Source organism: Trachypithecus francoisi, unplaced genomic scaffold (genome assembly GCF_009764315.1).
Source record: "Trachypithecus francoisi isolate TF-2019V2 unplaced genomic scaffold, Tfra_2.0 Contig01579, whole genome shotgun sequence".
NCBI classification, from domain to species: Eukaryota; Metazoa; Chordata; class Mammalia; order Primates; family Cercopithecidae; genus Trachypithecus; species Trachypithecus francoisi.
In genome coordinates this window covers 8,779,512-8,805,281 of record NW_022681442.1, presented here as the reverse complement: position 1 = coordinate 8,805,281, position 25,770 = coordinate 8,779,512, and the positions used below count along the sequence as shown (strand labels likewise).

Genomic DNA, 25,770 nt, shown 5'->3' with positions numbered 1-25,770 from the left:
AAAGTGAAATAAGGGTCACACCTTTGTTCACCGAGGCAGCACAAGCAGAGGGAGAAGACGAAAGAGCCAGGTCTATGCCTTTTAGTGTGGCTGGAAAGGAATAGCTTGGGCCGGTTTGTTCAGCTCAGCTTCTGCTGAGATCCTCGGGCTACCTGTGCTCCTGGCAGAAGAGGATGGGGAACTGGCCTGGGCAGAGGTCACATGGTGAGGGAGGAAGCAAGAGAGAGCAACAGGGAAGGCCCAGGCTCTTTTCAACCACCAGCTCTTGCTAGGAACTAAGAGAAGAACTCATCCCTGACCAGGGAGCGCAGTAAGTTATTCATGAAGGGTAGGCCTCCATGACCCAGACATGGCGCATCAGGCCTCAACTCTAAACTTGGGGATCCAATTGCAATATGACACTTGGACGTGACAAGCCTCCAAAGTATAGCACCCTGGCCCTCCAGGGTTCCAACTTTCCCCTACTGAAAGATTTTGCATAAGGGTTACGTGGATGAAGCACATATAGGGGATAGGGGAGGGACTGTCTCACTGGAAGGAGCCCACAACCAAAGGCTCCTGCGAGGAAGTGCAGTCTTCTGCTTAGGCCCAATAAGGTGGTGTCTTAATAGAGACACAAGGCTAGGAGTGCAGATCTGTGTCTGTCCGTGTCTGGTCTGGGATTTGGGCACTGTGAGTCCTTGACCACAACTCCCTCCAGAGCACTGCAGTGTTGTGCCTGTGCACCAGTCTGGTGTGGAGTGTGCAGTTCCCATGAGGTCTGCTAGGCAAAGTCTTATTATGAATGCCTGTGGGCTGGGCTGGAAGATCACAGGCAGGACTTTCGCTGGAGTGTCCTCCTCACGTTTTTTGACTCAGGGACTGCTAAGACATGCAAGGGAGAGTATTGGTTTTGTGTCAACCTGATTACTATTGACAGACACAAAGTTAATCACTTTGGAGTTGGCAATAGTGGACAGGATCTGCCTAGACACCTTCCAAGGAGCATCTCTGTGGGGATGTGCATGGCAATGCCCCTCCCTCTGTGGTGGAGACCTAGGGTGGACTGAAGGCATGGCCTTTTTAGTTCCTTCCACGTTTGTTCTGGTTTTGCCAGCTTCGTAGTGCACCTGATCTGACCTCCTCTTTCTCACAGCTGCCCAGTCCTGGTCAACGCCCAAGTCAGGTGATTCCCCAGTGTCCTTCCTTGGGATGTCCCTTTTCTTTCTGCACAATTATCCCTTTCTGTACTCCACAGAGCCCTCATTCTTCTCAGAGTGGATACCTCAGGGTGTATGATTTTCCCTTGCTCTGTAACTGAGACCCCCGCATGGCACTTCTAAACCAGACATAGGGCTCAGGAGGCTTCTGTCTTCTGTTCCATTTATCTCAGCTTTCAGGAAGCAGTTTCATATTGTCCCAATGGCCAACCCTTAGAGGTTTAGAAAGTGGCCTCATATTTAATTAGCTTTGGTCCTTTTCTATTCAGAGCTGATATGACCTTCCTGAGAATTGAGAGTGATTGCCAAAGTCTCCTGGGAAGCCAATATCAGCTAAAGCCTTAAACATGACTTCTGCCATGGGCAAGCAATGTCAGTGCAGGCCTGATACCTCCATTCCTCACTCCTTCAAACACCCCAGATTCTGCAGGGCCACATCTACATCCAGAAGAGGCAGAGGTCATGCTCGGGCAGGGAGAGGGATAATAAATATTTCTGGTGATTCCACTTACCAGGAAACTTGATACCCCTTCGGTCAGCTCCTTGGTTCCCCTAACACTTTAGCTCAAACTAGTAGAGTCTTAGCAATGGTGTCAAATGTGCCTGTCAGTCCATGTGTCAGTTCATGGAACAGGCTAACCCTTTGTGACTGAGAAGAGGACATCCCACACTTCAGAGATAGGAGGGATCAAACTAGTCTTCTGTGAGGCCTATGTCCCTTGCCAAGCCTGCTGAGCTGAAGACTTGGGCAGACACATAGGGAACAAGTGGCGGGAACCAGAAGTGGGGTAGTTTTAATGATGCTTGCCTTGTCCAGAGACCTTTCCTTTTGGGGCTTTTCACCCTCAGGTTTAACTCTAGCCTTTGTCTTTGTTGCAATTTACAGACGCGTTGCCGACCACCACCTTACCTGCATCAACAGTAGGTAAATAGTCCTCTCACTCCTCCCTAGGGCTTGCTCTCTACCTCTGGACAAATGTTTTGTCTGAAAATGATAGGATGAGGGTCAAGGAGGGCCCCTCTCTTTTTCATGTCCCTGTGGGTTGCGGGGGAGGAAGGTAGAGTCTGTGGGGACCAAGCTCTGGGTCTGATGTTGGAGGCTGAAGGTTGCTGGTGACTTGTCTCCTGTGGAATCCTGTTCCAACTGGTCAGGAAAGATCCTCATCCAGGTGCTGAGGAAAAGCCCTGGAGGATTCCCTAATCCTGCTAAGACCTCATTCCTGTCCCTCAGCTCATGCATTGCAGAGGTGTGAAGAGTCAGTGAAAGTAACCGTCCCTGCACCTGTCTGGCCAAGGCCTTGTCATACCTGTGAAATTTTCAGAAGGCAGACAGGACCATGAAATAGCCACCAAGCTCCTGAGCATGGGGAGGGTCTCGCCTGCCAACTGTAGCTGTGTAGCTCTGTCCTGGGTGTGCCCAAGTTAGGGAATGGAATATCAATTCCCTTTAACTCCAATGGGATCACAGGTGCTTCCCCAAAACTTGAGCCTTCATGAACCCAGACAGAAAAGGGTGTCACTGCTCCTTTGACTTTGATGAAGCTGAATCTCTGGTTGCAGTCATATTCAAAGGTGACTGCCTGCTCAGGTAACTTTAGCCATTAGGATGTGCCTTGAGTGTGGAACATTCCTTAGATCCTTGACCTCCTGATAGGGATTGATGAAGAGTTCTTGTGTTCCCCTGTAGGACCTGAATCCAGTTTGGCCCTGAGGCTGGTGAATGGAGGAGACAGGTGTCAGGGCCGTGTGGAGGTCCTATACCGAGGCTCCTGGGGCACTGTGTGTGATGACTACTGGGACACCAATGACGCCAATGTGGTCTGCAGGCAGCTGGACTGTGGCTGGGCCACATCAGCCCCAGGAAATGCCCAGTTTGGCCGGGGCTCAGGACCCATTGTCCTGGATGACGTGCGCTGTTCCGGGAATGAGTCCTACCTGTGGAACTGTCCCCACAGAGGCTGGCTCTCCCACAACTGTGGCCATGGTGAAGACGCTGGTGTCATCTGCTCAGGTGAGTCTCCAAGACTTTGGGTTTCCTCTCTTGGGGTAGATTTTGCTCAGGAAGCGAGATCTTAATATGTTCCAATCTTCTCACTCAGAGCTTTTTCAGTCTTTCCTATATTTCTGGTATCTCCTTAGCTCTCTCCTAGGAAACTGCATGAGTCTTTACCACATTGCCAGGTTTTGAGGAGGTCAGAGAGGACAATGGGCCAAAGTGAAATAAGGGTCACACCTTTGTTCACCGAGGCAGCACAAGCAGAGGGAGAAGACAAAAGCGCCAGGTCTTTGCCTTTTAGTGTGGCTGGAAAGGAATAGCTGGGGCTAGGTTGCTCATGAAGATAGTGGTTGATTTGGGTTGTGACTTTGCAGGCTGCATAGGAGCATGGTGCAGGCATCTGCTCAGCTTCCTCTGCGGGCCTCAGGCTGCTTGTACTCCTGGCAGAAGGGGATGGGGAGCTGGCTTGGGCATAGGTCACATGGCGAGGGAGGAAGCAAGATGGCAGAAGGAGATGGGGAAGTGGCTTGGACAGAGGTCACATGGTAAGGGAGGAAGCAAGAGAGAGCAAGACGGAGGGCCCAGACTCTTTTCAACCACAGCTCTTGCTAGGAACTAAGAGAAGAACTCATCCCTGACCAGGGAGGTCACTAAGTGATTCATGAAGGGTTGGCCTCCATGACCCAGACATGGGACATCAGGCCTCCCCTGTACACTTGGGGATCCAATCCCAACATGAGTCTTGGAGGGGACAAGCATCCAAACTATAGCACTCTGGCTCTCCAGGGTTCTGCCTTTCCCCTACTGAAAGGTTTAGGTGAGGGTGAGGTGGATGCAGCACATATAGGCGTTGGAGGAGGGTCAATCTCACTGGGAGGAGCCCAGAAGCAAAGGCTCATGCTGGGAAGGGAGGGTCTTCTGCTGAGGACCAATAAGGAGGCATCAGACTGGAAACACAAGGCTGAGAGTACAGTTTTGTGACTGTCCATGTCTGGCCTGGATTTTGGGGGTGTGAGTGCTTGACTGCAGTTCCCTCCAGAGCACTGCAGTGTCCTGCCTGTGCACCAGTCAGGTGTGGTGGTGGTGGGGTGGTGGCAATGCCCATGAGGCCTGCTGAGCAAAGCCTTGTTATGAATGCCTGTGGGCTGGGCTAGGAGATGACAGGCTGGATTTTTGCTGGAGTGGCCTCTTCATACTTGCTGATGCAGGGACTGCTAACACGTGCCGGGGAGAGGGTTGGTTTTGTGTCAACCTGATTGCTATGGGCAGACACAAAGTCCTTCAAACACCCCCAGATGCATCAGGGCCCCATCTACATCCAGAAAGACAAAGGCCATGCTCGTGCAGGGAGAGAGATATTATATATTTCTGGTGCCTCCACTTGCTAGGAGACTTTCTACTCCTTTGGGCATCTCCCTGATCCTTCTAACATTTAGCTCCAATGGTCGGAGGCTCAGCAATGGTATCAGATGTGCCCATTAGTCCGTGTGTATCGGGAAAACCTGCTCCCAATGTTTAACGTGGGTTCTTTTCTATTTCCTAAGTGTCTCAGCTGGGTTCAGAAATAAAGGGAAAGAGCACAAGAGAGAGAAATTTAAAGCTGGGTGTCTGGGGGAGACATCACATATCGGCAGGATCCGTGATGTTCCCTGAGCCGTAAAACCAGCAAGTTTTTATTAGCAATTTTCAAAAGGGGAGGGAGTGCACGAATAGGGTGTGGGTCACAGAGATCGTATACTTCACAAGGTAATAAAATATCACAAAGCAAATGGAGGCAGGGTGAGATCACAGGACCACCAGGTGAGGTGAAATTAAAATTGCTAATGAAATTTCGGGCACGCATTGTCATTGATAACATCTTATCAGGAAACAGGGTTTGAGAGCAGGTAACCTGTCTGACCAAATTTATTAGGCAGGAATTTTCCTCCACCTAATAAGCCTGGGAGCACTATAGGAGACCGGGGCTTATTTCATCCCTTCGGCTTCAACCATAAAAGACAGGACGCCTTAAAAGGGGCCGTCTATAAGCCTACCTTCAGGGTGCATTCTCTTTCTCAGGGATGTTCCTTGCTGAGAAAAAGAATTCAGCAATATTTCTCCTATTTGCTTATAAAAGAGGAGAAATATAGCTCTGTTCTGTCCGGCTCATCAACAGCCAGTTCAAAGTTACCTCTCTTGCTCCCTGAATCTCACTGTTATCCTGTTCTTTTTTTTTAAGATGCCCAGATTTCATATTGTTCAAACACACATGTTCTACAAACAATTTGTGCAGTTGATACAATCACAGGGTCCTGAGGCGACCTTCATCCTCCTCAGTTTATGAAGAAGATGATGGGATTAAGAGATTAAAGTAAAAACAGGCATAGGAAATCACAAGGGTATTGATTGGGGAAGTGATAAGTGTGCACGAAATCTTCACAATTTATCTTCAGAGATTACAGTAAAGACAGGTGTAAGAAATTATAAAAGTATTAATTTGGGGAACTAATAAATGTCCGTGAAATCTTCACAATTTATCTTCTTCTGCTGCGGCTTCAGCCGTTCCCTCCGTTTGGGGTCCCTGACTTCCCGCAACACATGTCACTGGATGGGGCAGGCAAACCCTTTGTACCTGAGAAGAGGATATCCCATACTTCAGAGGTCGGAGGGATCAGACTGGTCTCCAGCGAGGCCTGTGTCCCTTGCTGAGCTCACTGGGCTGAAGACTTGGGCAGACACATGGGGAGCAAGTGACAGGAACCAGAAATTGAGTAGTTTTCATGATGCTTGCCATGTCCGGAGACTTTTCCTTTTGGAACTTTTCACCCTCAAGTTTAATTCTAACCTTTGTCTTTGTTGCAATTAAAGACATGTTGCCGACCACTCCCTTACCTGCGTCGACAGTAGGTAAATAATCCTCTCAACCCTTCCTAGGGCTCACTCTCTACCTCTGGACAAATGTTTTTCTGAAAAGGATAGGATGAGGGTCAAGGTGGGCCCCTGTGTTTTTCATGTCCTTGTGTATTAGTGGGAGGAAGTTCGAGTCTCTGGGGAGCGAATCCTGGTTCTGGTGTTGGAGGCTGAAGGGTGCTGGTGACCTGTCTCCCGTGGGATCTTCTTCCAAGTATTAGGATAGATCCTCATCAAGGTGCTGAGTACAAGCCCTGGAGGTCTCCCTACATCCTAATGGGACCTTGTTCCTGGCCCTCCGGACCATGCACTGCAGACCTGCAAGGGTGGGTGACCGTTCCTGTCCCTGCAGCTGTCTGGCCAAAGCCTTGCCATCCTTGGCAATTTGCCAGAAACCACGGAGGACCACATGGGTGCCACCTAACTCTTGAACATGGGGACAGCATGGGCCTGCCCGCTGGAGCTGTGGCACTCCATCCTGTGTGTGCCCAGAGTAGGGAGTAGGGCACCTATTCCTGTTACCTCCACTGGGGACACAGGTGCTTCCCCAAAACTTGATCCTCCATAAACCTGGGCAGGATAGCATATCACCTCTCCTTCCACTGTGATAAAACTGAACCTCTGGTTGCAGTCATACTCAATCGTGACTGCCTGCCCAGGTGACTTTGGCCATTAGGAAGTGCCCTGAGTGTGGAATGTGCCTTAGATCCTTGACCTCCTGATAGAGATGGATGAAGGTTTCTTGTGTTCCCCTGTAGGACCTGAATCCAGTTTGGCCCTGAGGCTGGTGAATGGAGCTAACAGGTGTCAGGGCCGAGTGGAGGTCCTATACCGAGGCTCCTGGGGCACCGTGTGTGATGACTACTGGGACACCAATGACGCCAATGTGGTCTGCAGGCAGCTGGACTGTGGCTGGGCCACGTCAGCCCCAGGAAATGCCCGGTTTGGCCAGGGCTCAGGACCCATTGTCCTGGATGACGTGCGCTGCTCGGGGAATGAGTCCTACCTGTGGAACTGTCCCCACAGAGGCTGGCTCTCCCACAACTGTGGCCATGGTGAAGACGCTGGTGTCATCTGTTCAGGTGGGTCTCCAAGACTTTGGGTCTCCTCTCTTGGGGTAGATTTTGCTCAGGAAGTGAGGTCTTAATATGTTCTAATCTCCTCACTCAGAGCTTTTTCAACCTTCCCTATATTTCTGATATCTCCTTAGCTCTCTCCTAGGAAACTGCATGAGTCCTTGCCACATTACCAGGTTTTGAGGAGTTTAGGGAGAAAAATGGGCCAAAGTGTAATAAGGGTCACGTCTTTGTTCACCTACTGAGGCAGCGCAAGCAGAGAGAAGAGAAAAGTGCTGGGTCTTTGCCTTTTAGTGTGGCTGGAAAGGAATAGCTGGGGCCAGGTTGCTCATGAAGATAGAGGTTGATTTGGGTCGTGGCTTTGCAGGCTGCATAGGAGCATGATATCTGCTTGGCTGCTGCTGCGGGCCTCAGGCTGCTTTAGCTCCTGGCAGAAGGAGATGGGGAGCTGTCCTGGGCAGAGGTCACATGGTTAAGAAGTAAACGAAGTAAGAGAGGGCAAGAGGGAGGGCCCAGACTCTTCAACCACCAGCTCTTGCTAGGAACTAAGAGAAGAACTCACCCTTGACCAGAGAGGGCACTAAGTGATTCATAAAGGGTTGGCCTCCATGACCCAGACATGGCGCATCAGGCCTCACCTCTATACTTGGGGTTTCCAATCCCAAGATGAGTCTTGGATGGGACAAACATCCAATCTATAGCACACTGTCTCTCCAAGGTTCCGCCTTTCCCCTACTGAAAGGTTTAGGTGACAGTGAGGTGGATGCAGCACATATAGGCATTGGGGGAGGGTCAATCTCACTGGGAGGAGCCCAGAAGCAAAGGCTCATGCTGGGAAGGGAGGGTCTTCTGGTGAGGCCCAGTAAGCAGGCCTCAGACTGGAAACACAAGGCTTGGAATGCAGATCTGTGTCTGTCCATGTCTGGCCTGGGTTTTGGGGGTGTGAGTGCTTGACTGCAATTCCCTCCAGAGAACTGCAGGGTCCTGCCTGTGCACTGGTCAGGTGTGGGGTGGGCAGTGCCCATGAGGCCTGCTGAGCAAAGCCTTGTTCTGAATGACTGTGGGCTGGGCTGGAAGATCACAGGCTGGATTTTTGCTAGAGTGGCCTCTTCATACTTGCTGACTCAGGGACTGCTAAGACATGCAAGGGAGAGGGTTGGTTTTGTGTCAACCTGATTACTATGGACAGACACAAACTTAATCACTTTGGAGCTAGCAGTAGTGGCAGGATCTGCCCAGACATCTTCCAAGGAGCATCCTTGTGGGGACGTGCATGGCAATGCCCCTCCCTCTTGATGGGGACCTAGCATAGACTGAACGAATGACCTGTTTAGTTCCTTCCACCTTTGTTCCAGTTTTGCCAGCTTCTGTGTAGTGCATCTGATCTGACCTCCTCTTTCTCACAGCCACCCAGTCCCGGTTGACACCCAGGCCAGGTGATTCCCCAGTGTCCTTCCTTGGGATGTCCCTTTTCTTTCTGTACAATTGTCCTTTTTCTCACTCTGCAGAGCCCTCCTTCTTATCCGTGTGGATACTGTGGGTCATACTATTTTCCCTGCTCTGTAACTGAGACCCTAGCATGAAGCTTCTTAACCAGACATGGTTAAGAAGGTATGATCTTTCTAAGAATTGAGAGTGATTGCCAAAGTCTCCTGGGAAGGCAATGTCAGCTAGAGCCTTAAACATGACTGTCGGTGGGCAAGCAATGTCAGTGCAGGCCTGATACCTCCATTCCTCACTCCTTCAAACACCCCCAGATGCGGCAGGGCCCCATCTACCTCCAGAAAGGCAGAGGCCGTGCTCGGGCGGGGAGAGATATATTAGATATTTCTGGTACCTCCACTTGCCAGGAGACTTTGTACTCCTTTGGGCAGCTCCCCGATCCTTCTAACATTTTAGTTTCAAGTGTGAGAGTCTCAGCAATGGTGTCCAATGTGCCCATCAGTCCATGTGTCTGTGGATGGGGCAGGTAAACCCTTTGTAGCTGAGAAGAGGATATTCCACACTTCAGAGGTAAGAGGGATTGGACTGGTCTCCAGCGAGGCCTATGTCCCTGGCTGTGCTCCTTGACCTATAGACTTGGGCAGACACATGGGGAGCAAGTGGCAGGAACCAGAAATTGAGTAGTTTTCATGATGCTTGCCTTGTCCAGAGACCTTTCCTTTTGGAGTTTTTCACCTTCAACTTTAATTCCAGCCTTTGTCTTTGTTGCAATTTACAGACACGTTGTCGACCAGCACCTTACCTGCATCGACAGTAGGTAAATAATCCTCTCACCCCTCCTTAGGGCTCACTGTCTACCTCTGGACAAATATTTTGAATGAAAATGATAGGATGAGGGTCAAGGTGGGCCCTTCTCTGTTTCATGTCCCTGTGCATTGAGTGAGAGGAAGTTGGAGTCTCTGGGGAGCCAGTCCTGGGTCGGGTGTTGGAGGGTGGATGGTGTTGGTGACCTGTCTCCTGTGGTCTCCTGTGGGACCCTGTTCCAAGTATCAGAAAGATCCTCATTCAGGTGCTCAGGACAAGCTCTGGAGGGCTCCCTATTCCTGGGACCTCATTCCTGGCCCTCTGGCCATGCATTGCAGACCTGCAAGGATGGGTGAAAATTCCTGTCCCTGCAGCTGTCTGGCCAAGGCCTTGCCATCCCTGGTAATTTTCCAGAAGTCACAGAGGACCACGTGGGTACCACCAAAGTCTTCAACATGGGGACAGCATGGGCCTGGCCTCTGGAGTTGTGGAGCTCCATCCTGTGTGTGCTCAGAGTATAGAGTGGGGCGTCCATTCCTGTCACCTCCACTGGGGTCACAGGTGCTTCCCCAAAACCTGAGACTCCACAAACCCAGGCAGAATAGGGTATCACCTCTCCTTCCACTGTGATGAAGCTGAACCTCTGGTTGCAGTCATATTCAATTGTGACTGCTTGTCCAGGTGACCTTGGCCATTAGGAAGTGCCCTGAGTGTGGAACGTGCCTTAGATCCTTGACCTCATGGTAGGGATGGATAAAGGGTTCTTGTGTTCCCCTGTAGGATCTGAATCCAGTTTGGCCGTGAGGCTGGTGAATGGAAGTGACAGGTGTCAGGGCCGAGTGGAGGTCCTATACCGAGGCTCCTGGGGCACCGTGTGTGATGACAGCTGGGACACCAGTGATGCCAATGTGGTCTGCAGGCAGCTGGGCTGTGGCTGGGCCACATCAGCCCCAGGAAATGCCCGGTTTGGCCAGGGCTCAGGACCCATTGTCCTGGATGACGTGCGCTGCTCAGGACAGGAGTCCTACCTGTGGAGCTGCCCCCACAATGGCTGGCTCTCCCACAACTGTGGCCATCATGAAGATGCTGGTGTCATCTGCTCAGGTGGGCCTCCAAGACCTTGGGTTCCCTCTCCTAGGCTGGAGTTTGCTTAGGAAGAAAATCCTAATTACATTCTGATCTCCTCACTCAAAGCTTCTTCTATGTTTCCCGTATTTATGCAGTCTTGTTAGCTCTCTGCTAAGAATCTGTATGAATTTCGCTACAGGGCCTGGTGTTCCTATGGTCACTTAGGACAGGGGACCAAACTCGAACAACCCAGACTTTCTCCCTTTCTTGAGGTAGTGCAAGGAAGAGGCAGAAGAGAAAAGTGCTGGCTCCCCAGGGTTCCATTTCTGCCCTGCTGAGTAGCACTGGGTGAGGGTATCATGGACGCAGGACAGACAGCAAGGCAGGGGAGGAATCCTCTCGCTGCGAGGAACTCTGAACTAAAAATGCTTCTCTGGAAGTGGGTTCTCAGCTGAGACCCAGTGAGGACGTCTGCAAATAGAGGCTCAAGGGTTAGGAATGTAAATGTGTGTCTCTTCATGTCAGGCCTGGGTTGTGTGGGGTTGGAGTTCTTGACCTCAGCTCCTCTCAGAACGCTGCTGAGCATTGCCTGTGTTCCAGGTCTGGTGTGGGGAGGGCAGCCCACATGAGGCCGGTCAGGCATGGCCTTGTTATTGCCTCTGGTCCAGGCTGGAAGATCACACAAGGGATTTTGGCTGGAGTGGCTTCCTCAGCCTTGTTGACTCAGAAACGCCTAAGACATGCAAGGGAGAGGGTTGGTTTGGGGTCAACCTGGTTACCCTGGGCAGACACAAAGTTAGTCACCTCAGAGCGGGCAATAGTGGACAGGATCTGCCTCGACTCCTTACACGGTGCATCTCTGTGGGAATGGGCATGGCAATGTTCCTGCCTGTGTGATAGGAACTAGGATGGACTGAGTGTCACACTTGCCCATTTCTTTCCCTCCTCCTTCCAGTTTTGCAGACTTCTGTGTAACATGCCTGATCTGACCTTCTCTTCTCTTTCTCACAGTTTCCCAGTCCCAGTCGACACCTGGCCCAGGTAAGTTTCCAGTGTCCTTCCTCAAAACGCCCCTTCTCTTTCTGCCCAATCACCTCTTCCCCACTCCACAGACCTCTCCTGTTTCTCTGTGTGGATACTGTGGAGCATATTATTTCCACCCCCAACACCGGCTATGTAACTGAGACCCCAGCACAACGCTTTTTAAACACACATAGGATTCAGGAGGCTTCTGTCTTCTTTTCAACCCCTCTCAGCTTTCATGAAACAGTTTCAAACCGGCCCAGTGGACAACCCTTACAGGTTCAGGAACTGGCCCTTGTTTAATCAGCTTTGGTCCTTTTATATTCAGGACTCACATATAGTTTCTGAAAATTGAGGGTGTCACCTTCTGAACTGTTCAACGCATTGTCAGGGCAGGCTCAATACCCCCATCCATCGCTGCTGGAAAAATTCCAAGATTATGATGGGCCACATTTGTATCCAGAATAGCCAGAGTTTGTGCTTGGGCAGGGAAAGGGATAATAAAGGTTTGTGGTGTCTCTGCTTAGCCAGAAACCTGATTTCTGATTGTCCCCTGGGAAGCCCCTGGTGCCCCTAACATTTTAGCTTCCAGTGTCCAAGCCTCAGCAATGGCGTCTGATATCTTAGTCAGTCCATGCATCAGCAGATGTGGGATGGCGTGGTGGGGAGTATCCCCTAACACATAGAAAGATACCCCAGGATTAGAGAAATGGAGGGCTTAGTCTGGTCTCCAGCAGGACCTTTGTCCCTGGATGAGTTCACAGCAGAGGAAACCAGGGCAGACACATGGGAAGCAAGTGGCAGGAACAGGAAGTGGAATTGTTTCCAATTTGATTCCCCTTCCCAGAGAACCTTTTGTTTTGGGCCTTTTGCCTTCAAGTCTAATTCTGTCTTTTTTCTTTGTTGCAATTTACAGACACTTGGCCCATCTCACGTGCATCAACAGCAGGTAAATAATCCTCTCACCCCTCCCCAGGGCTCACTATCTCTGGACGTATTTTGTGTTTCAAACTGATAGGATGCGGCTCAAGGTGGGCCCCTCTCTTCATGTCCCTGTGGGTTGTGTGGGAGGAAGGTGGAGTCTCTGGTGAGCCAGTCCTGGGTCTGATGTTGGAGGGTGGAGGCTGCTGGTGATCTGTCTCTCACGGGACCCTGTTCCAAGTGTTCGGGAATGATCCTCATCCAGGTGCTCAGGACAAGCACTGGAGGGCTCCCTAATTCTGTAGGGACCTCATTCCTGGCCTTCTGACCATGCACTGCAGACCTGCAAGGGTGGGTGAAAATTTCTATCCGTGCAGCTCTCTGGCCATGGCCCCGCTATCCCTGGCAATTTGCAGAAACCAGAGAGGACTGCATGGGTGCCACCAAACTCTTGAACATGGGGCCAACATGGGCCTGCCCTCTGGAGCTGTGGAGTTCCATCCTGTGTGTGCCCAGAGTAGGGAGTGGGGCTTCCATTCCTGTCACCTCCACTGGGGTCACAGATGTTTCCCCAAAATCCGAGCCTCCATAAACCCGGGCAACATAGTACATCACCTCTCCTTCCACTGTGATAAAGCTGAACCTCCGGTAGCAGTAATATACAATCCTTGATAGGGATGGATGAAGGGTTCTTGAGGGATGGATGAAGGGTTCTTGTGTTCCCCTGTAGGATCTGAATCCAGTTTGGCCCTGAGGCTGGTGAATGGAGGTGACAGGTGTCAGGGCCGAGTGGAGGTCCTATACCGAGGCTCCTGGGGCACCGTGTGTGATGACAGCTGGGACACCAATGATGCCAATGTGGTCTGCAGGCAGCTGGGCTGTGGCTGGGCCACATCAGCCCCAGGAAATGCCCGGTTTGGCCAGGGCTCAGGACCCATTGTCCTGGATGACGTGAGCTGCTCAGGGCATGAGTCCTACCTGTGGAACTGTCCCCATAGAGGCTGGCTCTCCCACAACTGTGGCCATCATGAAGACGCTGGTGTCATTTGCTCAGGTGAGCCTTCAAGCACTTGGGCTCCCTCTCTTAAGTTCAAGTTTGCTCGGGAAGAAAATCCTAATTACATTCTGATCTCCTCACTCAAAGATTCTTCTATGTTTCCTATATTTCTGTAGTCTTGTTAGCTCTCTGCTAAGAATCTGTATGAATTTTACTACAGTACCTGGTGTAGCTGTGGTCACTTAGGCCAGTGCTCCAAACTGAGACAACCACCCAGACTTTATCCCCTTCCTGAGGTAGTATAAGGAAGAGGCAGAAGAGAAACGTGCTGGCTCCCCAGGGCTCCATTTCTCCCCTGCTGAGTAGCACTGGGTGAGGGTATCGTGGACACAGCACAGACAGCAGGGGCAGAGATCCTCTCACTGCGAGGAACTCTGAACTAAAAATGCTTGTCTAGAGATGGGTTCTCAGCTGAGACCCAGTGAGGATGTCTGGAAATAGCGGCTGAAGGGTTAGGGGTGCAAATGCGTGTCTGTTTGTGTCAGGCCTGGGTCACATGGGGTTGGAGTCCTTGACCTCAGGTCCTCTCAGAACGCTGCAGGGCACTGCCTGTGTCCCAGGTCTGGTGTGCGGAGGGCAGCCCCCATGAAGCCAGTCAGGCATGGCTTGTTATTGCCTGTGGTCGGGTCTGGAAGATCACACAAGGCATTTGGGCTGGAGTGGCCTCCTCAGCCTTGCTGACTCAGGAACTGCCAAAACATGCAAGGGAGAGGGTTAGCTTTGGGTCAATCTGGTCACCCTGGGCAGACACAGTCACTCACCTCGGAGCTGACAATAGTGGCTGGGATCTGCCCAGACCCCTTATATGGTGCATCTCTGTGGGGATGTGCCCGGCAATGCCTCTCCCTCTGTGACAGGGACTGGGATGGACTGAGTGTCAGGCTTGCCCAGTTCCTTCTACCTTTGTTCCAGTTTTGCCATTTTGTGTATAGTGCATCTGATCTGACCTTCTCTTTCTCACAGCTGCTGAGTCCCAGTCAACGCCCAGGCCAGGTGAGTCCCCAGCATCCTTCCGCAGGATGTCCTTCTCTTTCTGCCCAGTTACCTCTTCCCCACTCCACAGAGCTCTCCTGCTTCTCTGTGCAGATAGTGTGGGGCATATTATTTTCACCCCCACCACTCTGTAACTGAGACCCAGCACAGTGCTTCAACAGACATAGGGTTCCGGAGGCTTCTGTTTTCTGTTCCATTTATCTCAGCTTTTATGAAGCAGTTTCATACTGTACAATGGACAACCCTTACAGGTTCAGGAAGTGGCCTCATGTTTAATGAGTTTTGGCTCCTTCATATTCAGAGCTGATATAACCTTTCTGAGAATTGAGAGTGATTGCCAAAGTCACCTGGGAAGACAATGTCAGTTCGAGCCTTAAACATGACTTCTGCCATGGGCAAGCAGTGTCAGTGCAAGCCTGATCCCTCCATCCCTCACTCCTTCAAACTCTGCAGATTTTGCAGGGCTACATCTGCATCCAGAAAAGACAGAGGCCATGCTTGGGCAGGGAGAAGGATAATAAATATATCTGATGCCTCCACTTCCCAAGAAACTTGATACCCCTTTGGACGGCTCCTTGGTTTCCTAACATTTTAGCTCCAAGTGTCAGAGTCTCAGCAATGGTGTCAGATGTGCCGGCCCCATCCATGTGTCACTGGATGGGGCCGGCTAACCCTTTGTAGCCGAGAAGAGGACATCTCACCCTTCAGAGGTAGGAGGGATCAGACTGGTCTTTTTGTTCCTGGCTGAGCTCACTGAGCTGAAGACCTGGGCAGCACTTGGAGCAAGTGGCAGGAACCAGAAATCGAATAGTTTTCATGATGCTTGCCAGGTCCAGAGACCTTTTTTTGTAGCTTTTCACCTTCAAGTCTAATTTTGTCCTTTCTCTTTGTTGCAATTTACAGATACTTGGCTGACCACCAACTTACTGACATCGCTAATAGGTAAATGATCCTCTCACTCCTCCCAGAGGCTCACTCTCTGCCTCTGGACAAATGTTTCTTTTGAAAATGATAGAATGAGGCTCAAGTGGGTGCCTCTGTTTTTCATTTTTCTGCAAGTTGCCTGGGGAGAAAGGTGGACTCCCTGGGAACCTAGTCCCGGGTCTGATGTTGGAGGTTGGAGGGTACTAGTGACCCGTCTCCCCCGGGATTCTGTCTTATGTAGTCAGGAAAGATCCTCATCCAGGTGCTCAGGACTAGCCCTGGAGGGCTCCCTAATCCTACTGGGACCTTGTTCCTGGCCCTCAGGCCACAGGCTGCAGACCTGAGAAGAGTGGGGAAAGTGCCTGTCCCCGCCATTGTCTGGCCAAAGTCCTGCCATTCCTGGCACTTTGTTAGAAGCCAGAGGGGACCCTGTGGGTGCCAGCAAACTCCTGAACATGAGGCAGGTCTCGGCCTCCTGTCTGGAGCTGTGCAGCTTCATCCTGTGTGAGAATGGAGCTCAGAATGAGGAGTGAGGCATCCATTCCTGTCACCTCCAGTGGAGTCACAGGTGCTTTCCCAATTATTTGAGTTTCCATAGACTTGGGCAGAGTAGGAGCTCACTGCTTCTTCCACTCTGATGAAGCTGAACCTCTGTTTGTTCATATTCAAAGGTGACTACCTGCCCACGTGACTTTGGCCACGAGGAAGTGCCTGAGTGTAGAACATTCCTTAAATCCTTGAGCTCATAATCAGTATGAATGAAGGGTTCTTGTGTTCCCCTGTAGGATCTGAATCCAGTTTGGCCCTGAGGCTGGTGAATGGAGTGACAGGTGTCAGGGCCGAGTGGAGGTCCTATACCGAGGCTCCTGGGGCACCGTGTGTGATGACTTCTGGGACACAATGATGCCAATGTGGTCTGCAGGCAGCTGGGCTGTGGCTGGGCCACGTCGGCCCCAGGAAATGCCCGGTTTGGCCAGGGCTCAGGACCCATTGTCCTGGATGACGTGGGCTGCTCAGGACATGAGTCCTACCTGTGGAACTGTCCCCATAGAGGCTGGCTCTCCCACAACTGTGGCCATTATGAAGACGCTGGTGTCATCTGCTCAGGTGGGCCTTCGAGACCTTTCAGACCCAAGAGTGGGCTCCCTCTCTTGGGGTAGAGTTTGTTCCGGAAGAAAGTCCTAATTACATTCTAATCTCACTCAAAGATTCTTCTGTGTTTTCTATATTTCTGTAGTCTTGTTAGCTCTTTGCTAAGAATCTATATGAATTTTGCTACAGTTCCTGGTCACTTAGGCCAGGGCTCCAAACTGAGACAACCACTCAGACTTTATCCCCTTCCTGAGGTAGTGCAAGGAAGAGGCAGAAGACAAATGTGCTGGCTCACCAGGGCTCCATTTCTCCCCTGCTGAGTAGCACTGGGCGAGGGTATCGTGGACACAGCACAGACAGCAGGGCCAGGGAGGGATCCTGTCACTGCGAGGAACTCTGAACTAAAGATGCTTGTCTGGAAATGGGTTCTCAGCTGAGACCCAGTGAGGATGTCTGGAAATAGCGGCTGAAGGGTTAGGGGTGCAAATGCGTGTCTGTTTGTGTCAGGCCTGGGTCACATGGGGTTGGAGTCCTTGACCTCAGGTCCTCTCAGAACGCTGCAGGGCACTGCCTGTGTCCCAGGTCTGGTGTGCGGAGGGCAGCCCCCATGAAGCCAGTCAGGCATGGCTTGTTATTGCCTGTGGTCGGGTCTGGAAGATCACACAAGGCATTTGGGCTGGAGTGGCCTCCTCAGCCTTGCTGACTCAGGAACTGCCAAAACATGCAAGGGAGAGGGTTAGCTTTGGGTCAATCTGGTCACCCTGGGCAGACACAGTCACTCACCTCGGAGCTGACAATAGTGGCTGGGATCTGCCCAGACCCCTTATATGGTGCATCTCTGTGGGGATGTGCCCGGCAATGCCTCTCCCTCTGTGACAGGGACTGGGATGGACTGAGTGTCAGGCTTGCCCAGTTCCTTCTACCTTTGTTCCAGTTTTGCCATTTTGTGTATAGTGCATCTGATCTGACCTTCTCTTTCTCACAGCTGCTGAGTCCCAGTCAACGCCCAGGCCAGGTGAGTCCCCAGCATCCTTCCGCAGGATGTCCCTTCTCTTTCTGCCCAGTTACCTCTTCCCCACTCCACAGAGCTCTCCTGCTTCTCTGTGCAGATAGTGTGGGGCATATTATTTTCACCCCCACCACTCTGTAACTGAGACCCCAGCACAGTGCTTCAACAGACATAGGGTTCTGGAGGCTTCTGTTTTCTGTTCAATTTATCTCAGCTTTTATGAAGCAGTTTCATACTGTACAATGGACAACCCTTACAGGTTCAGGAAGTGGCCTCATGTTTAATGAGTTTTGGCTCCTTCATATTCAGAGCTGATATAACCTTTCTGAGAATTGAGAGTGATTGCCAAAGTCACCTGGGAAGACAATGTCAGTTCGAGCCTTAAACATGACTTCTGCCATGGGCAAGCAGTGTCAGTGCAAGCCTGATCCCTCCATCCCTCACTCCTTCAAACTCTGCAGATTTTGCAGGGCTACATCTGCATCCAGAAAAGACAGAGGCCATGCTTGGGCAGGGAGAAGGATAATAAATATTTCTGATGCCTCCACTTCCCAAGAAACTTGATACCCCTTTGGACGGCTCCTTGGTTTCCTAACATTTTAGCTCCAAGTGTCAGAGTCTCAGCAATGGTGTCAGATGTGCCCATCAGTCCATGTGTCACTGGATGGGGCAGGCTAACCCTTTGTAGCCGAGAAGAGGACATCTCACACTTCAGAGGTAGAAAGGATCAGACTGGTTTTCAGCAAGACTTTTGTTCCTGACTGAGCTCACTGAGCTGAAGACTTGGGCAGCACTTGGAGCAAGTGGCAGGAACCAGAAATTGAATAGTTTTCATGATGCTTGCCTGGTCCAGAGACTTTTTCCTCTTGTAGCTTTTCACCTTCAAGTCTAATTTTGTCCCTTTTTTTTGTTGCAATTTACAGATGCTTTGCTGACCACGAACTTACTGACATCGCCAATAGGTAAATGATCCTCTCACTCCTCCCAGAGGCTCACTCTCTACCTCTGGACAAATGTTTCTTTTAAAAATGGTAGAATGAATCTCAAGTGGGTGCCTCTGTTTTTTATTTTTCTGCAAGTTGCCTGGGGAGAAAGGTGGACTCCCTGGGAACCTAGTCCCGGGTCTGATGTTGGAGGTTGGAGGGTACTAGTGACCTGTCTCCCCTGGATTCTGTCTTATGTAGTCAGGAAAGATCCTCATCCAGGTGCTCAGGACTAGCCCTGGAGGGCTCCTAATCCTACTGGGACCTTGTTCCTGGCCCTCAGGCCACAGGCTGCAGACCTGAGAAGAGTGGGGAAAGTACCTGTCCCTGCCACTGTCTGGCCAAGTCCTGCCATTCCTGGCACTTTGTTAGAAGCCAGAGGGGACCCTGTGGGTGCCACCAAACTCCTGAACATGAGGCAGGTGTCGGCCTCCTGTCTGGAGCTGTGCAGCTTCATCCTGTGTGAGAATGGAGCTCAGAATGAGGAGTGAGGCATCCATTCCTGTCACCTCCAGTGGAGTCACAGGTGCTTTCCCAATTATTTGAGCTTCCATAGACTTGGGCAGAGTAGGAGCTCACTGCTTCTTCCACTCTGATGAAGCTGAACCTCTGTTTGTATTCATATTCAAAGGTGATTACCTGCCCACGTGACTTTGGCCACGAGGAAGTGCCCTGAGTGTAGAACATTCCTTAAATCCTTGAACTCATAATCAGTATGGATGAAGGGTTCTTGTGTTCCCCTGTAGGATCTGAATCCAGTTTGGCCCTGAGGCTGGTGAATGGAGGTGACAGGTGTCAGGGCCGAGTGGAGGTCCTATACCGAGGCTCCTGGGGCACCGTGTGTGATGACTTCTGGGACACCAATGATGCCAATGTGGTCTGCAGGCAGCTGGGCTGTGGCTGGGCCACGTCGGCCCCAGGAAATGCCCGGTTTGGCCAGGGCTCAGGACCCATTGTCCTGGATGACGTGCGCTGCTCAGGACACGAGTCCTACCTGTGGAACTGTCCCCACAGAGGCTGGCTTTCCCACAACTGTGGCCATAGTGAAGACGCTGGTGTCATCTGCTCAGGTGGGCCTTCGAGACCTTTCAGACCCAAGAGTGGGGTCCCTCTCCTGGGGTGGAGTTTGCTCCAGAGGAAAGTCCTAATTACATTCTAATCTCCTCACTCGAAGCTTCTTCTATGTTTCCTATGTTTCTGAAGACTTGTTAGCTCTCTGTTAAGAATCCGTATGAATTCACTGCCTGGTGTTCCTATGGTCACTTAGGAGAGGGGCCAAACTCAAACAACAATCCAGAGTTTATCCCCTTCCTGAGGCAGTGCAAGGAAGAGGCAGAAGAGAAAACTGCTGGCTCCCCAGGGTTCCATTTCTCCCCTGCTGAGTAACACTGAGTGAGGGTATGGTAGCCACTGGACAGACAGCGGGGCAGAGGAGGGATCCTCTCCTTGTGAGAGGCTCATGGTAAGGAAAGGACATATGTTGGGGTAGGGAATTCTCACTTAAGGCCCCAGTAAGGAGCATTTTGATTGGAGGCATATGGGCTAGGAGTGCAAATAGGTAGCTGTGCCTGTGTGACCTGGTTCTTGGTCAGTTTCAGCTCCTTCCAAAGAACTGAAGTGCATTGTCTGTCTAGCAAGCCTGGTGTTGGGAGGGCAGCCCCCATGAGATCTGCCAGGCAAACCCTTGTTATTACCTGTGGTTTGGGATGGAAGATTACACAGGAGATTTTTGCTGGAGTGGTATCCTGAGACTTGCTGACTTGGTGAATTGCTAAAACCTGCAAGGGTAAGGGTTGGTTTTGGTTCAACTTGAACATCACATCCAGACACAGAGTTAATCGCCTTGGAGCTGGAAATGGTGGGCAGAATCTGCTTGGACCCCTTCTAAGGAGCATCTTTGAGTCCAGCCAAAGCACTGGCATTCAGCAGGTCTGGGTGAAACTCCTGGGTCTTGCTTGAAGCCTCTGGCCACTCCCTACCTCATTCGATGTGGAAGATTCCCTTATTTACCAGTTGTCAATTGATCTTTAAAGAGGATTTATTATTAGGGATGCTTTTGTTTGCACATGGCAGGAACTCAACTCAAACTCTCTTAAGCTAGAAAGGAATTCATTGGCTCAGGTATCCAGAATGTTTAGTGGTGGATCTGGAGCTTCAGGTACAGCTGGTTCCGGAAGTTCCACGTCTTTTTTTCCCTATGCTTTGCTTACATCTACTCTTTTATCTGTGTGGGCTTCACTATCAACTTGCTTTTTGCATATGGCTGAAAGACAGCAGAGGGCAGCCCCAAGTCCATATCCCTTTAGGAGAAGGAGTCAGTCTGTCCCAGTACCTCTGGCTGACAAGGCCTGGGAGGACTCTGATTGACCTGCTTGTCAACAGGTGCTTTCTTCCAAACCATCTCTATTAGCTCTGATGGCTCAGCCAGAGTTCTATACCCATCTTTGTGTTCCCTTGGGGCAATGGGAAGGATGGGGGCACTAGGCTGTACTTGAACCTTGTAGGATGCTACTTTTTAAAATAGGAATGACTGTTTCTGTTAGAATAAAAAACAGGCAGGATGTTTGAGACAGAGACAGCAGTCCCTTAGTTGGACCCTTCCTTTCCTTTGATACTCTCTGCTCTTTGCTGGCTGATGTTACCCCTCTATCCCGAGATGGAACCTTCCCTCTCCCTGGCTGTTGTCCATGTTCATTACCATCGTCTCTATCTAGTTCCAGGACTTTTTCATTATCCCCAACTGAAAGCTCTTACCCCTTAACCATTCATAATCCATTCCCCTTTCCCTCAGCTCCTGACAACCACTAATCTGCTTTCTGTCTCTGTATACAGATTTTACTAAGAACCCTGATCATTTTCTGTGAATGGAATCATAGCCTTTTCTTTCTGGCTTCATTCACTTAACATAATGTTTCCAAGGTTCATTCATGTTTTAGCATGTGTCAGAACTTCATTACTTTTAATTGCCAACTAATATTCCATTGTATGGCCATGCCATTTTTGTCTATCCATTTATCAGCTTATGGACATTTGGGTTGCTTCCATCTTTTGGCTGTTGTGAATAAGGCTGCTATGAACATTAGTGTATGATTTTTTGTTTGCTCTTGTGTTTCCAGTTTTGGGAGATATATACCTAGGAGTGGGATTGCTGGGTAATAGGGTAATTATGTTTAATTTATTGTGGAAATACCGAACAGTTGCCATAGCTGCTGCATCAATTTGCTTTCCCCCTAGCAATGCCTGAGAATTCTGATTCCTCCATATCCTCACCAACACTTGTTATGATGTCTTTTTCATCGTGGCCATCCCAGTGGGTGTAAGGTGGTATTTCATGGTGTTTTGATTTGCATTTCCCTGATGACTAATGATGCTGAGCATCTTTTCATGTGTTGGTGGGCCCTTTGTATATATCCTTGGGAGAAGAGTGGCTTTTTTATAGATACTAAGCTGAAGACCAGAAGAACTAGACTAATGTCAGTATCTTAGCCCAGCTCCCAGGCTTACAGGACAGGGTTCAGTTACACAGAGGGATCAGGATGCCTGGCCCAGTGTTGTGTCTAGCATGTGACATTCCTTCATGGAGGCCTAACTCTGCCATTTTTCCTCCACTCTCAGGCATAGGCACCTCTAGGTATGCACAACTAAGTGTTATCATAGTCACTTCTGCCCACTGTCCCTGTAGCTCATGGTATTCAGTGGGTCCAGGTTTTGTTTCAGATTGAAGGCAAGCTGTGGGTTTGAAAGTGACTCAGGAACAAGCCTCAGGCTTGATGGGGTGGTCCCTGTGAGCAGAGTGAGTCAGCCAGAGGTGGAGACCTGGAATCTCCCAAGAGCCAGGTCCTAGGGCTGCACCTTGCCAGGCAAGTGGGAGCTGGTCTTGGTTGCATCCTGCTGCAGGGGCGCTTGAGCCCAGTGGTCCCTGCAGATCCAGGCTGATGGCTCCTGCACTTTAACCTCTGAATCTGAAGGCCTGGCTCAGCACTTGAATTTCTGGGCACTGGGATAACTCCATTGGAGAACATGCACAGCTCAGTCCATGCCCAAAGGTTCTGGAAGATAGCCCTTAAGGATAACATGTTGAAGAAGAGGCTTCTGTCAGTGTCTATGCTGCTGGAGAACATTGACTGGAGACCCAGAAACCTTGGCCTTCTGGAAGAATTCAGAACTTCACTCTGACCTCAGATCCTCTCCCTTTAGGAGATACAGGAGAGAGTGAATTTTCCTGTCTCTTCTAGAATCCAATTCTGGTGTGGGCCTGAGGCTGGTGAATGGAGGTGACAGGGGTCAGGAGTGGAAGTCCTATACCAAGGCTCCTGGGGCACCATGTGTGATGACAGCTGGGACACCAATGATGCCAATGTGGTCTGCAGGCAGCTGGGCTGTGGCTGGGCCATGTCAGCCCCTGGAAATGCCCAGTTTGGTCAGGGCTCAGGACCCGTTGTCCTGGATGACGTGCACTGCTCAGGGAATGAGTCCTACCTGTGGAGCTGCCTCCACAATGACTGGCTCTCCCACAGCTATCAGCATAGTGAAGCCACTGTCATCTGTTCAGATGGGCCTCTATTTTAGTGCATGGTTTTCTCCATGACAAGGCTTCTCTTTGCACTAGCCTCCTCCCAGCCTGAGCTTCTCTTCTAGATGGCCAGTTTCTCTGATACCTCAACAGGGCAAGAACATCAGCAAATGTTATCGGTGTCTTTGACTTTTATGGGTAGGCACTAGCTTCTTCCTTACATAGGTTCCTATAGCAAACAAGGGTTCAGTCCACTTTCAGCTGTAAGAATGAATTCTTCAAACACCTTTTTTGAGACTAACCCTTAATGTTTATGTCTACTGTTCCACTCTCCTGGACAACTCTTGGGGAGCATTTCTAAGTGACAAGGTGGGGACAGACACTCAACATTACTCTCGCTCATCATCCTGGGCACTGGGACTGACTCATGTTTTCTTCTTTTCCTTGCAGCCACCCAAATAAATTCTACTACGACAGGTGAGTCTGCTCCACCCCAGCCTAGCAATATTTCTCTTGGAAATTCCACCCTCTCTTGTTTCCAGAAGTAGGAGGAGTAGGGTAAGTTCCCCCTGAGGGGTAATTTCTCTCTGAGGACTCAGACCTTTGTTAGGGTGATGAGCTGAGTTCCCACTGCCATCACTCTCATGTCTGGCTCACCGCAGAGAGCCCCTGTGGCCTCCTGCTATTGCCTGCTGATAGTGCTAAGTGCTGGCAGACATGCTGCTGTGGAAGGAGGCTTTGGTCCTCCCATTATTTCAGATGAAAATAACTGTCTATATTAACCCATGGAAAATTAGGACCTTCATTTTAGAAACATAGCCAAGCGATACTTCTGCACGTATTTGTCAAATAAAGAATTCTTTCACTTTGAGGGAGCCATCCCCAATGTGTTTTTGTGCCACAGTGAAAATATCCTGGGCCAAATATGTTGGGAGGTGCTACATACTCTAAACCTTACTGGCCATGAACAGTGTAAACTGGAATGGTGAAGGCTCTGAGAAGTCCTGTACTAAGGAAAAGGATTTAACTTTGTCAGTCAAACAAATGACTATGGAATGGAAAAATTATCTAGTAAATTCCTAAACAGCTTCATTTTTTTGTTCTAGATTGGTGGCATCCAACAACTACAACCACTACAAGTAAGTATCACGTTTTCCACCTGAACCATAGGTCATGCATTTCTTATCCTCAAGCTTGGCTATCCATGAGTGAATGCTCTGCCCCCACCCCAGCCTTCCTCAATCTGCACATAGCCCTGGCCTGTCCCACTACACCCTTCACCTCTTCATTTGAATCAATGAGATAAGTATTCTTAAAATAATCGACTTAAAGGCTTTTATTTTGGGGGTATCTCTAAAGCTTTGGGAAGAAGAAGGGAGACAAATAGTAAATGGATAATTTTACTACAAACTATGCTTTTCCATGTCATTTTTATTTCACTATATGGATATGTTTCAATAGATTTTCATTGCTTTTAAAAAACAGTAGGACTACTTTTCTGTGTTATTAAATGTTTTCTCACAATCATTTTAAGTGCCTGTATTGTATTCTGCTATAGAGATATGCCATGAATTATTTGACAGATCCTCAGATACTAGATATTTGTTTGTATTTTTTCATTACTGTAAATGATTTTGTGATGAAGAATATTTTTATAGACAATTTTTTTGCATATCTCACTAATTTTTCCTTTAGGATATAAATGGGTGTACTGGACTAAAGTCAACATCCACATAGTGCCTGGTACATAGAATGTACTTCATACATACTAACTTTTACTGTGTTAGGTATTTTAAGATCTTGCTGTGTGTATGGTCCAACTACCATCAAGAATGGTTGTAAAATTATGGAATGATGTAAGAGACAAAGTGATCTTCTTCCTCAGAGCTCACAATATTATTTAATACCCAACCAACTAGACAATTACAGTTGTGACAAGTGTCTCCAAGGAAAAGTTCAGTGTGCAAAGAGGAAGTATTAATAGAGATCTTCCTTGACTGGGGGGTTGGGGAAGTTCCTTATGGAAGTGACATTTAAGCTGGGAGTTAACAGAGGAGCAGGTTCATTTGCTGAAGTGTCTTCTAACTAGAAGGAATGCTTTGAAGGCCCTAGGCTGGGAAGGAGCTTGGCTCTTTGAAGGAGGGTGGGGTGGGGGCAAGGAGGGACTGCAGGAAATCTGTTGGGTGAGGCCAGATCATTCAGGGTCTTGTGGGTGGGTTCAGACTTCCATCTTTATCCTAAAGGTAGGGAGGCTGTGGAAAGATTTTAATCTTGAGAATTAGCTAATTGGAAATATATTTGCAAAAGATCATGTTTATCTTTTCTGCCAAACTGCATTTCCTGAAGGCAGGGGCCGTGTCTGCCTTTTCCATAATGTATCCTTATTATGCAGCGTTGTGTCTGCCTTTCAAGAACTATTTATTGAAAGAATAAATGAATGAATGGATAAATTAATGAATACATACATAATTACTGTTCGCATTTTGGCATACATTCCATGCACTATACACACACACACACACACACACACACACACACACAGTATGGCATGCTTTATATCCCATTGTATAACCCATCATTTTCATTTAAGTGTATATAATACTTTTTTATGACCTTAAAATTAGCATTTTTATAGCATTGAAATTATTTGTATAGAAGTAGGTTTAATGACTACACAATTTTCCACTGTATAGATATACCATCATTTAGTTAAACAGTTACTAATGTGGGACAAAAACATTGTTTCCAATTATATTTTATAATGTTAAGTGACTACATAC

At 49.5% G+C, this 25,770-nt stretch overlaps 1 protein-coding gene across 1 annotated transcript in view; it reads left to right on the top strand.

Annotated features, from left to right (window-relative positions):
- Nucleotides 1-25,770, top strand: part of DMBT1 (deleted in malignant brain tumors 1) — a 70,374-nt gene that overhangs the window by 29,978 nt on the left and 14,626 nt on the right. The window contains 14 exon segments of the mRNA XM_033180335.1: nt 2,086-2,124; nt 2,887-3,210; nt 6,043-6,081; nt 6,843-7,166; nt 9,382-9,420; nt 10,188-10,511; nt 11,487-11,516; nt 12,415-12,447; nt 13,150-13,473; nt 14,440-14,469; nt 15,373-15,411; nt 19,224-19,547; nt 23,441-23,467; nt 24,097-24,129. Of these exon segments, the coding sequence (XP_033036226.1) occupies nt 2,086-2,124; nt 2,887-3,210; nt 6,043-6,081; nt 6,843-7,166; nt 9,382-9,420; nt 10,188-10,511; nt 11,487-11,516; nt 12,415-12,447; nt 13,150-13,473; nt 14,440-14,469; nt 15,373-15,411; nt 19,224-19,547; nt 23,441-23,467; nt 24,097-24,129 (1,929 nt within the window).